The sequence below is a fragment of the Pelodiscus sinensis genome, chromosome 2 (genome assembly GCF_052426305.1).
Source record: "Pelodiscus sinensis isolate ZL-2025 chromosome 2, ASM5242630v1, whole genome shotgun sequence".
In the NCBI taxonomy this organism is placed as follows: Eukaryota; Metazoa; Chordata; order Testudines; family Trionychidae; genus Pelodiscus; species Pelodiscus sinensis.
This window is the reverse complement of record NC_143053.1, coordinates 54269683-54283396: the sequence shown is the minus strand read 5'-3', so window position 1 is coordinate 54283396 and position 13714 is coordinate 54269683. Positions and strand designations below refer to the sequence as shown.

The following is a 13714-nucleotide window of genomic DNA, read 5'->3' as shown; positions in this document are numbered from 1 at the left end:
CTGATGGTTTGTCTACTATACTGTGATGTGCCAGGTCTCAGAAAAAGCAGACAGACAATCCCTTACAAATTAAAAAAGGCTGCATCATTACTGACACCATAAACCAGGGATAAGGAACCTATGGTCTGGAGGGCTGGTTCTGGACCCAGCTTGCCTGGATCTGTCCCCTGAGACTTTGAGCCCTTCCACAACACAGGGAATCCATGCTGATGCTCCAGCCCTGCACCACATTCTCACGGGGTTGGAGTGCCAGCGCGGGCTTCTCACTATCAGGTGGGGGAAGTCCTGAGCCTCATGGGCTGGATTCAGGCAAGCCGGGGCATGAGCCAAAGGCTCTGCTTGAGGTGGGGGAAGGAATTGGCTATATGCACTGCCGCTCCCCCTCCCTCCTGCTGTGGAAATGGCATCACAGCAAAGTGCTACTTGGAGGCTTTTCCCATGCCACTTTGACTGGCTGTAATCATGAACAATAGGAGCAGCAGGGGGCGGTGACTGGGAGTGGTGGGGGACATGGAGCCATGTGCGTCCCCAGGGAGCTGTGCTAGGTAAGAACTCCCCATCACTTGGACTCTGCACCCACTCCTGTACCCCTCCTCCTGCCCAGACCCCTCGCTCCCAGGCCATTCCTGCATCCTACCTCCCTCCAAGCCCTCCCACCCCCAACCCAGTCTTGCAGCCTCCTTCCCTCCCTCCCAAACCCCACACTCCAAGCCTGTCAGTGGATTTTTTGTTTTGTTTGTTCCTTGCCAAACAGGTCTACTAATTTTAGTTCTCTGTGTGGATAACACCATTGACCCTGTCACAATCAACCATCAGACTCCATTTGTGCCAGTACATTGGCTTTCTTGCAAGGTACTTTCTGGGTGTCATTGGACGGAAACACCTAAGCAAGCTGAGCATCTACAGTGTGTAGGGTCTAGGGACAGTCCATCAGCCTTTCTTTATCCACTTTGAGATGCCACGTCCGGGGACATTCCGCTGCCTGCTATGTCTGTCTATCTGTGGTCCAATCTGATTCACACTGAGTATTACTGTACTAACCCAGCCTCCAGAGAGTAGAGCGTGCTTGCTTTGGAGATGCTACTCACATTAGAGGCCCCTTCCTTCCTGTTCCTGGTCCAATCATTTTCCTGAATGCAGTTTAACTGGAATAAACTGCCTAAATAAGTGTATAAGTGCCTCACTGTGTCCATTAAATTACTAAAAATAAAAGTATTTGCTGTATTCATGGGACATTTTGGAAATGAGCAGATCTAGTGTAAATGAAAATGGTGGTTAGCATGATGAAGGTAAGTATATGCCACACAAATGAACAATTTACTTCCTGCTCCCCTCCTCCCCCCCCCCCCCACGCTACTCTGAGCTCTCTGAGAAGGACTTCTGATTAGCTGATGAGTCATTGATTTAGTGGGAAATTATTATCAGCTTTTATTCTTGACAGTGACTGCCCTGCACTGAAAACAGGGGGAGGGCGTTGTTCAGGCTATCTGGAAGAAGTTGTTCTGTGGGGGGGGGGGGGGGGGTGAGGATGGTCACAAACTGCTGCAAAAAAGGTGGGTGGCAATCAGCTTTGCAGCACTGGCCCATCCTCTGGAATGTAAGGGTGGAAGGCTTTATAAGTGCAAGTCCTGGCATGGGAAACTCCAGGCAAAGTAAAGATGTGAGGATTGGGGCTCTGAAGTTGTAATAGCTGGGGGAGAGCCTGCCTTACCCTTCCTACAAAAATGGATTTGCTGGAGGGACCCACATGGAAAAGAGGGGGAGCAGGTAGAAGTCCCACAAGTAATTACAGAATAAATGGGAGGTGAAAGGATTATCTGCACTGCACACTGTTATCTACTGTGTAAACCCAGATATCTAATAATATGGCTGCGGCCTGCTTAAACCCATATCAAGTGTCTCCTGTCCTTCTTTCCAATTGTTGGACAAAACTCTTGCCCTTGTATGTTATTCTCCTGGGTCATTTTTGGCCAGTTACATTAAGGTGGATTGCAAATGTAGGCAGCTTCTTTGTCCCTGCTAAAAGCAAACGGAGAGTTTCTCCTTTCCCTTGCTTAGGGGAAGCTTTCTCTAGTTCCTCTTGGCTGGGAAGTTGAGGACTTATCAGGCAAGAAGTAAATGGAAGAAGATGTTGCTTGGATAGGAAGTTTCTGGGTTTTGTCCCTACTAGATGTAGCAGAAGCACATGCTTCTGGATAAGGAGTGCTTCCACCACCCCTCTCTGAAGAAAGATTTGTCCCTCTACTGATGAATTTTGGCAGTCTAGCCCAGAATATGACACTTGTTAGGGAGAGAAGGTTTTGTAATAGGTTCACCCATTTCATTCTCTCTACTTACTCCAAATTTTCTGCCTGGAAAGTCTCTGAAGAATTTTCTGCTTGGGTGAAATGATGGATAGAAATATCATTCTTACAAAAGCTAAATGAATATCTAAAATATTTTAATCAACAAAATGGATCTGTTATTCCTTTAAATCGGTATGTACTGCATATTATCCCATATCAATACAACATAAGCATCTGCTACTACATTATGTCATTCAAAAGCTTTCTCGCATTTTGTATCTTGGCAAATATTTATTCCTATTAACTTCAGTGGGAGTTCACCTATTCATTTTTCTACCATTAGAAGCTCAATAGCATCTATGGTGACTGAGACAATTCAAGATTGTAAATTCTTCAGAACAGAGACTGTATCTGTTTTCAGTGTTTATATAGGACTTTGCACGTGGGACAGACATGGTCCATGACTGGCATTCCCAAGGGTTACAGTCAGACACATATATAATAGTAACAGTCTTTTAGAAAGTTTCATGTTGTTCCTCTCTTTCTGTTAGAAAGATTTAGAATTCTAAACCAAATACATTAGAAGTGGGGACTTAGAATTATTTAAATTCACTGTAAAAAATGTGAGGGCCATGTTTTTAAAGTGGCCTCTTTCTAGCCTCTAAAACAGCACACCGAATTTTCCATAATTAATGGTCTTTACCAAATCTAATGTGTCAAATGTACTTGTGGGCCCAAGCTATACAGTTAGATGGCTCTGGATAACTCCCCAGTTTGTACATATAAATAGGCCTGCAGACACAGTAATCAGTAACTTTACACTTATGAGACTACTTACATGCCTAAGTAGTTACAGGCTCAGGACTGTATTTTGCACATATGCTTTTCTTTTAAAGAAACTTAGTTTTTCAGGAGGGAATTTTTATATTAAAAATTCAACCTGCGAAAATCTGACTATGCAAAATTAAAAATGGTGGATAAACATATAGTTCACTTTGATTTATAAATTTAAATCTTTGAGTAACATCAGTCCATGTTCTGGTATGTTTTTTTCCTCAAGGTAACAATTGCATCATCCATCGCAACAGTTCTGAAGTTGAGATCAGCCGAGTGGCAAATCGGATTCTAGATGAGCTAGTCCGACCATTCCAAGAAATCCAAATAGATGACAATGAATATGCTTGCTTGAAAGCAATTGTGTTTTTTGATCCAGGTATATTTTACAAAACGTCTTTCAGATTTACTATTTGAATACACTGAAATTCACCTTTGGTGATGTAGCATTCATTAACAAGCTACATATTTTAACAAAGAATTTTTCACTAAAAGAATATGCTCTGTCATAAAGTTTTTCTTTTTTCTTTTTCAAGATGCAAAGGGATTGAGTGACCCATTAAAGATTAAGAACATGAGGTTTCAAGTCCAAATCAGTTTAGAAGATTACATTAATGACCGTCAGTATGACTCCAGGGGGAGGTTTGGAGAACTTCTGCTTCTACTACCTACACTTCAGAGCATCACTTGGCAAATGATTGAGCAAATACAGTTGGTCAAACTGTTTGGAATGGTTAAAATTGACAGCTTGCTTCAGGAAATGTTACTAGGGGGTAATTCACCATTCTTTTTCTATGATCTTTCACCTAAACAACTTGTTACGCTCTTTAGAAAATATATCCTCTCCTCCTCCTGCCTCCCATGCTTACTCCCAGAGACTAGATCAGAACTAATTTAGCCCAGGACTGGGAGGAGCATAAAAGTGAGTTTAAGTCATGATAATGTGGCTAATTGTCCTGTCCCCCAACTTTACATCTACTGTATGCTTCTCAGCCATAGCTGAGTATCTGGACATAAAATTCCCCAAAGAGTCAGACAGCGGAATTCTTTTAGTATTGAAAAGACAAAATCCATTGTTAATGCAACTCAAGCAGTGAAAACAAATGTCATGCTTATTATGTTGAAGTCATGTTAAATTGTTTAATGAATACTCAAAAGGCAGTTATTCAAATTGCCAAACAAAATATTTGTTTTACGGGTATGTAATTATTGCTCTATAAATCACTAGGAGCAACATTTTCATTCAAATGATATGTGCTCTTGTAATTTTTGCAGGTACATCTAATGATGTCAGTCATCTTCATCATCCAGTACATCCTCATTTAGCCCAGGATCCGTTAACTGGACAAACTATTCTGATAAGTTCAATGTCTACTCCTGTACATACAGAACCGATCTGTAAGCAATTGCACTATTTTTCTAGCCTAACATCTGACTTAGGTTTAGTTAACATAAAATGGTGACCTGTCAAAGCCAGTGTACAAATGTATTGACATAGTCATGTACTTAAAAAAAGAATATGGAAATAACCTCCTGAGCAGTACATTCTAATTTGAGTTTAAGTTAAAACATATGACACTGATTTGATATTATCATTGGTTACAAATGTGAATTTTTTAAAAGTGAACAATATGTACAGATTCTGATACTTAAAAAATGAATATTTATCTTTAGCAGCTAAAGAAGATACTGTTTTTAGGGTTATAAATTAATCACAGTTAACTCATGCAGTTAACTCATCTTAATTGTGATTTAAAAATTGATCATCATTATTTAGTTTTAATTGCACTGCTACACAATAGAGTACCAATTGAAATGTATTAAATATTTTGCATGTTTTTCTACATTCCCAAATATAATAATTGTTACAACATGAATACAAAATGCACAGTGCTTACTTTATATTATAATTTTAATACAAATATTTGCACTGTAAAATGATAAAAAAGAGTATTTTTCCATTCACCTATTTACAAAGGTAGATATTTTTTTCTACAGAACTGCACTCAAATAAAATAATATAAAACTTTAGTGCTTACAAGTCCTCTCGGTCCTCCTTTTTCAGCCAACCTCTAAGACGAACAAGTTTGTTTACATTTATGGGAGATAATGCTTTCCACTTCTTATTTACATTGTTGCCTGAAAGCAAGGTATTTTCGTTCCAGATATACTACACATTCATATGTTCCTTTGTGCTTCAGCTACCATTCCAAAGGACATGCTTTCAAGCTGATGACAATCGTTGTTAAATTTGTGAATGAACTCATGGGACAGAATTGTATGTCTCCTGCTCTGTTTTACTAACATTTTGCCATATATTTCATGTTATAGCAGTCTCAGATGCTGACCCAGCATATGTTGTTCATTTTAAGAACACTTTCATTGCAGATTTTCCAAAATGCAAAGATACCAATATGAGCTTTCTAAACATAACTACAGCACTCAACCCACAGTTTAGGAATCTGAAGTGCCTTCCACAATCTGAGAGGGATGAGGGGTGGAACATGCTTTCAGAAGTCTTAAAAAAGCAACACTCCAATGTGAAAACTATAGACCTGAACAACCAACAAATAAAAATCAACTTTCTGCTGGTGCTGTCTGACTCAGACAATGAAAATGAACATGCGTCTTTCTGTTCTGCTTTGGTTATTATCAAGCAGATCCCATCATCAGCATGGACACATGTCCTTTGATATGGTGCTTAAAACATGAATGGGCCTACTTCAGGTGACATTGTAAATAAGAAGCAGGAAGCATTATCTGCTGCAAACAACTTGTTTTTCTGAATGATTGCCTGAAGAAGAGGTAGGACTGACTGGACTTGTAGACTGTAAAGTTTTACATTGTTTTATTTTTTAGTGCAGTTTTTTGGTACAAAATTCTACATTTGTAAGTTCATCTCTCCTGACAAAGAGATTGAACTACAATACCTATATTAGGTGACTTGAAAAATACTGTTTCATTTCTTTTTTACGGAGCAAGTATTTGTATTAAAAATAATTAATTAAGTGAGCACTGTATACTTTATATTCTATGCTATAATTGAAATCAATATATTTGAAAATGTAGAAAATACCCAAAAATATTTACATAAATGGTATTCTATTATTGTTTAATAGAATCATTAATTGCATAATTACTCCCAATTAATGTTTTAATCATGCAGTTAATTACAATTATTTTTAATCCTTTTACAGACCTAGTAGCATGTATATCATAAATATCTGTTTAGATTGGCCAAGAACATAATAATACATCATTTTCTTTTAATTCTTTTTCAGCAACTCCTGAAACCCCGTTACCTTCACCTCCACAAGGCTCTGGACAAGAATACAAAATGTCTACAAACCAGGCTACAGTCATAACACAGCAATCCATTTTAAAACAAAAACCATTGTGATACAGTTTGGATTTTGTTGTTGTTGTTTTTATTTCCTTTTACATGCACTGTGTATATTGTTAAGAAACCTCGATGGTGCAAACCTCAGGATAGCAAATTAGGCCATACCTTTGACCCAAGCAAGTCAGGGGCTGTTCTTATAATTCTTCTGTTCCAAAACTCAGAAAGCTAGATACACTATTATAAATGACAGATTTTCCATAAACTTGTGGATAGTAGTAGTCTTACAACATATGTGTATTTTGGTAATGTCTTTGGGCCATTAATTTGAACAGGCTCAGTTTTTATTTCCCATTTGTAGTTGTTATCTTAATATTGTTTGTTTTAGATCTGTAAGTAATTTCTTCATTGAAATATCAATTGGAACTAATTGTGCTCATTTAGCTATTAATGGTATAACTTAACATTGGTTAACACAAGCCAAGAGTTCATAAATAATAAAAGAATAGGTTGTTAAATAAAACAGGAGTATTACATTTTGAGTGAAAATGCTTAATGGAAAGGGGGTTTGGTTCATTAAAATAAATCCTAATGTGGGGATACCATGGTGGTGAAGTATGATTATACCACTAGAGTTAAAAGGTGTTGAATGATAGCTGTCATGTTTATCTATCAGTTTATGTGAATATGGTAAAATGAGAGAACATGCAACATGCAGCTGTGTGCTAAAAATGAAACATGGGTACAGGGAATGACTTTGATCATGCACACACACTGTGTTTGCTCACAGTTGGAATGTGTTATGATGATCTATTTACTGACTCAGAGAGAGGTTTTCATGCTATGCTTTCATTCATGAATTATTGACATCACAGGAAAATTGCTACTTCACACAGTCTGTTCATAAGAGGAATGATTTTTCCTTTAATGGAGACTTTCTCCCCAAAAGCTGTTAAAAAGTGCCAAATAATGTGGTTTGTTGGATTATTTTAATGAAATAACATATGGGAGTCAGAGAGTCAGCAAAGAGATGTGACCTGGCCCAAATACCTTGGGTTGTTATAACATCATAAATTCATACAATCATCATGGAGCAGCAACTCCCTGATGGTTAAAATGGTATGAGAGTCAACTGTAAGAACTTTTCATCCTTTTTTACAAAAAAACAGAGACAACACAATGTAAAACAATTAGAAAAACTTTGAGTGATGATTTTTAAACTCAGAATGCTTTAATGAGATGCACATGTCACCATGTATTATGTGTGTTCCTCTAGGGTATTCTGCCGTAGTTGTATTTGTAGTTAAATCTGCATACAGTAGCTCTTAATGTTCACCTTTTGCTTTTTAAAAAGTGTTTTCCTTTTTATTGGTTATTTTGCATTTTTTATGAATAAGCATATGTTGCATTGCTTTGCAGAGAAATAATGTGTCTCTCTCATCTCCTTTATGTTATGTATGATTCACTTCTTGATGGTCTTGATTGTACTCCTTTGATGCTCAACGGAGGTTTGCAATTCATTTCAGTGGAAGCAGGGTTGTGTCCCTTTTACAGCTATGGAATGATAGGCTCCAACTCTGCGGTACTCTGGGGCTGGATCATCTCCTGGCAGCCTCATGCCTCCCCATGCTGCCCCAGCACCTCCGACCTGCCAGTGATCAGATGATTAGTCACATATAGGAGAGGGAGGAGCAGGCATAGTTGGGGTGGGGACAGAACAGGGACAGGAAGAAGTAAGGTGGGGTGGGGAAAGGAGTAGAGTAAGGGTGGGGCTTAGGGTAAAGCAGGAGCCCAGCATCCCTGGGGAAATCACAAAGGCAGTGCCTCTGTAAGGGACTGAGTCTTTTTTGAAAATAATTTAGATGCTGATAGGTGCTGAGAACATTCAACTAACATATAAGGGCCTGTCTACACTATGCAGAAGGTTGATGCTGCTGCAGTTAATCTTCCAGGGTTCGAATTTCTGGGTCTAGTGAAGACCCATTAATTGAAATTGAGAAGGCCCTCCCCCCCTTCCTCCCATCAGCACCAGTAGTCCTGTTTCTCACAAGGAGTAAGGATAGTCTACAGGAGTGTCTGCTCCCATCGACCTCCTGCTGTGTGGACAGTGCGAAAACACAATTTAAGAAAAGTCAACTCCAACTACATAATTAACATACCTAGCATTGCATATCTTAAATCGACTTTCCCCTTTAGAGTAGACCAGGACTAAGTGACTATACCTATTTCTACTCTCCCTGAAGTCTATGGCAAAGCCCCATTGACTTCAATAGGAACAGGTTCAGGCCTACTGACTTCAATGCACCAAATATTTCATGATTGAGGTCTCACCGTTTTTGGGTTCATTCTATATTTTTCCCGGGTACGCTTTGTGAATGCCTCTATAACTGATACAGAGCACAGCTTAATGTGTTTGGTTATGACACTGTATTTTAGATAGAGAATGTATAACAGATTGTTTTCACAAACTGCCAGTATGTACTGTATAAAAACATATACTGGATATTTTATCTTACTCAAGGATGTTATCTATTTTATAGAGTACATTGCATTTTTTTTCAAATAAGGAAAACACTACTGTAATTTATTGGGATATGCTGATTTATTTTATAAATGTGACATTATTTTTTTAAACTTAATTATGCAAAAATCAAAAATGATTAGCTTTGTTAAACCTTAAATTATATTAAAAAAATAAAATCTCCTATATGTCTGAACTGTGACACCATGTTTGTATGTCCAGCATTCAGGATTAAAATCGTTGCTGGAAATATTTCACATGGACTGTTTTTCATCAATGCTCAATAAAGAGATATATAAACTACGTGTATGTCAAATCTTCCCTGGGGTAACTTTTTGACTATTTACATAATTGCATGAAAACGCTGGTGTCATTTTATATTGTTTGTCATATAAATAAATACAAAAAGTTAACAAATCTGCATCTTCACTATATTAAAATTACATGAGAAATATATGATAGCAATACATTATTTGCCTCTGCTCTACCATTGCTTTAGTACTATATAGCAGTAGTTTTCAGTTTTAGATCCTGATCCAGAAAATCATTCAAGCACATGCTTAGATCCATCTCTATTGAGGAAAGCACTTAAAGCATACACTGAAAGTTAAGCATTGGTTGAATATTGTATATGTAAGGAACTACCATTCTTGGATATGGCAATTTCCTGAATCATGGGCTTTGTGATTCTGTAGATTTAAAATTATTTAAACACTTTAATTCAGTTGGGGCTCGTCTACACTGGCCCCTTTACCGGAAGGGGCATGTAAATTTCATGAGTCGTCGTAGGGAAATCCGCGGGGGTGAAATTACAGAATTCATAAAGAAATCAGTTAGGTAGATTACAAAAGACTAAATTAGATAGGGTACAGGCAGTCCCCGGATTACGTACAAGATAGGGACTGTAGGTTTGTTCTTAAGTTGAATCTGTATGTAAGTCGGAACTGGCGTCCAGATTCAGCCGCTGCTGAAACTGACCGCCAGTTCTGACTTACATACAGATTCAACTTAAGAATCCCAAGTCCCCAAGTCAGCTGCTGCTGAAACTGATCAGCGGCTGATTCCAGGAAGCCCGGGGGAGAGCAACTGTGCCTCAGGCTTCCTGTAGTCAGCGCTGGTCAGTTTCAGCAGCGGCTGACTTGGGGACGCCTGGGGCAGAGCAGCTGGGGTGCTGCTGGGTTGCTCCAGTAGCGCCGCTCCTCAGCGCTACTGGACCAACCCAGCAGCACCCCAGCTGCTCTGCCACAGGCGTCCTGATTCAGCCACTGCTGAAACTGACCAGCAGCGGCAGAATCAGGACGCCTGGGGCAGAGCAGCTGGGGTGCTGCCGGGTTGGTCCAGTAGTGCCCAGAGCGGCGCTGCGGGACCAACCGGCAGCGCCCCAGCTGCTCTGCCCCAGGGTCCACAACAAAAGCCTGGTCTGCTGGGGGGGGGCACACTAGCTGCGCCCCCCCCCCAGCAGACCAGGGACACGGGGAGCAAAGCCGCAGCAGCGGGGTGCCACGCCTCTGAGGCTTTGCTCTGGCACGGGACCGCCGCCGCTGCGGCTTTGCTCCCGGTGCCCCTGGTCTGCTGGAGACGGTCCCCAGCAGACCAGGGGCACCGGGAGCAGCTTTTCTCGCCCCGGAGGTCGAGGTGGCGGACCGCTGCCTGCGAGCTCCGGGGCGAGAAAGCCCCGTTCGTAAGTGCGGATCTGATGTAAGTCGGATCCGCGTAAGTCGGGGACTGCCTATACTGTACCCGTAGTGTTCAATATGAGTAAAAGATTTTTCAAATTACAAACAAAAATGTAGTACCGGTACTTTAAATCCGTAAATGGATCATTAGTCAAATAAAATGTTGCTGTGAAAAATGTAGCCACATCTAGCAGTGATCCTGTAACTAGGCAGGGTAGAAAAATTTACCCAGGAGAATTTTTATTAGAAGTTTAATTTACATCCTGTGCTTTTCACAGAAATAAACTCGTAAATGTGCATACTGGAGCCATTAGTAAAATGGAAGTGGTGCAGTTCTGCAGCATAGGGGAAACAAGATACTAGGAGCATGTGCAGGGAATTTAGACACTCCCTACCCCTCTATGTCAGATCTGTATTTCAAGACATGTCTCCCTTTTTCGTATTGCCATGAGGGATCATTTGTAAGGTGAATATGAGTGACGGCTGGATTAGATATACCCTTAAAGGACCATGAATGCCTCTGCTCTCTCCACCTGGGAAATGAGCTGATGCAGCATTGGGAACCATCAGAGAATGACAGTTCAGTCCCATCTCCTCAGACAAGCAAATAATTTTCATGGTGGAAGTAGTGAGAGGAGTCATTTTGGAAGATAGGAAAGTGAAGCAACATCTCTCTGGCTCTGAGGGGAGATGGGAAGCTGTACGAGTCTAGCCTTAGTATAAAAAGGTCTGAGTAAGGGAATGTTCACTTTGAAAACAGGGTCCAAAAGAAAGGAAAAGTTGCTTGAAAAGGGAGTTTTGAATGTAAGTCTTTGGAGAACCCAATTAGTAGCTAGAGGTAGCCAAGCGCCCAGTAGGTGCTCCAGAAGGTTTGGTGGGTCCAAAGAGTGCAGCTTCACTCAAGGGGCTGTTGCCCCACTTTCTGTAGTCATTATTATATGAGAATATTATCTTTCTTCTTTTAAAAAAAAAGTAAGTTTCTAGCATTCATGACAATTGTTGTTCTATCCTAAAAAAGCTATTTGCTGTTTTTTAATTTTGTTTCATGTAACCCCTTTATTAGAACTACCCCGTATTCTCTCCAGACTGAGTGTAAATGGATCTGTTTATTTTATGACACCTGCAGATGAGCTACCAGCACTTATCAATTTCTTGCAACTCTGCTCACACAGTCTGAGGCTCAGGGCTAAAACTGGCTTGATTACAATAGCTGGAAAAATCTTCAGGGTAAGGTAAGAGAGGATGGCAATTAATATGCTATTATGCAATTTTAGCTGTTATTTCTTATATTTGCTGCTGGACACTGTCTATAGCAGGAGTGGGCAAAAGGGCCTCCACGGGTTGGATCCGGCCTACCAAGCAAGTTGATCCGGCCTGTGGAGGCCCCGCTGCTCCCTCCGCCCCCAGACCAATCACGGGAGCGCGTGAAGTCGCCTCCTGCCCTGTAAGGGGCTCGGCACTTAAAGTCAACCTCCAGCTGCTGCTTAGCTGGCAGTTGATTCTAAGCACAGCATTCCCTTGCAAGGTGAGGGAAAGGAGCGAGAGACTTCATGCTTTGATTGACCTGGGGGCAGCAGGAGGGAGCACAGGAAATCTCCTCCCACCTCCAGAGGCATAGGGTACCTCAAGGGAACCACCAGCTGTTCTGAACAGCTGACGGTTCTCTCTGGGGGTGGGGGAGGGCAAAGACTTTGCCTGTTCCCCTACCCCCAGACCAATCAGGGTCTGTTGATGAGAGCACAGAAATGTCCTGTTCTTGCCCCTTGCACTTGAGGCCCCATCCCTTCTGGAGTGGCCTGGGGCCACTTCAAAAATTTCTGAAGTGGCCTCCAGTCAAAAATTATTGCCCACCCCTGGGCTACAGGGTTTATTACAGTTTTGGGAGCATGGTAGCAGTTATCAGGTAGGTAGTCATGTTGCAAGGACTACTATCACCTTCCCAGTGTGAAGCCCGTGTATACAGGTCTGATGGTGGAAATGGATTTTTACCCTTATATATAATTCAGCTTTGCAAGTGAAATAAGTATAGTCCTTCTAGAGAACTCTTTTGTTTTAAAACCTAAAATGAATGCTTCTTGTAGTTCATTGAATTTATAAATGTAGATGCTAAAATATTGAATAAAAATATTATCTGTGGTTCAGTTCCTCAGCAGATGTAAATCGACGTCTGACCCTATAAAATCACATTATTAAATAGAGTTTTGATCCATTAGTACTGTGCAATTTTATTATCAAATGGCTTATAGTTTTAATTTATGAAGGTGAAATTTGATTATGTCAAGGTTAAGTGAAACACTGCCACAATGATGTCGTTAAAAGGCAAACAAGGATAACTACAACCCATCACCGTTCTTGTCTGACGTTGTGTTAAAAAATATTATTAAGGTTTATATTGGTGCCATGTGTATTACAGGTCAATCCACGGAATACACAAACCAATGCACCACTTTAAACTTCATTATTTCATGGCACATTAAGTTACGCTACAACAGGAGCAAGAGACAAAGCTGTGCCCTATCTCCAATATAATTTGCTTTATGGGTAGAACCCATTGACAGTTATTTGTTGACCTTTAAAATAGAATGTCAAGCTGCTTTAATATTTTTTAGTTTAAGATGTTTAGGGATTCAAGTGAGAATGTTCAGTGAGTCACCCCCACTGTCCTATGTGGCAACTGGACTAAGTGGAGTCCGACTCTGGCTGTAAGAAAGGAGAATATCTAGTGGGAGTAAAATGCCTGCTCCGACATTTTATTATTGCTAGTGAGTGGCTAACTCACCCCAAGAATTGCTTACATAGGTTTGCTTTCTTCTTCTTAGCTGCAGAACTCAACCATTGGGGGAGTGCAGCACCTATTCTGCAAGTTTCCTATAAACAGGTCTCATCTGCAAATTAGACATTCATTTTCTTAAAAGAGAGGGAGGGGGAAGTACTTTTGAGGGGGCAAAACTAGTGTGGAAAGATATACAATTCATGAGGGCTGTGTCTACACTGGCCTCTTCTTCGGAAGAGGCATGCTAATTTCTAACTTTGGAATAGGGAAATCCGCGGGGGATTT

The 13714-nt window shown here is 40.5% G+C and overlaps 1 protein-coding gene across 3 annotated transcripts in view; it reads left to right on the top strand.

The window, feature by feature from the left end:
- HNF4G (hepatocyte nuclear factor 4 gamma) overlaps positions 1 to 9283 on the top strand; it is a 98393-nt gene extending 89110 nt beyond the window's left edge. For all 3 annotated transcript variants that reach the window (XM_075920496.2, XM_075920497.2, XM_006131554.5), the window contains exons 7-10: positions 3346 to 3498; positions 3656 to 3892; positions 4395 to 4517; positions 6401 to 9283. In XM_075920496.2, the coding sequence (XP_075776611.1) occupies positions 3346 to 3498; positions 3656 to 3892; positions 4395 to 4517; positions 6401 to 6519 (632 nt within the window). In that variant the 3' untranslated portion in view covers positions 6520 to 9283. The remainder of the gene's footprint in view (positions 1 to 3345; positions 3499 to 3655; positions 3893 to 4394; positions 4518 to 6400) is intronic.
- The last annotated feature ends 4431 nt before the right edge of the window (positions 9284 to 13714 follow it).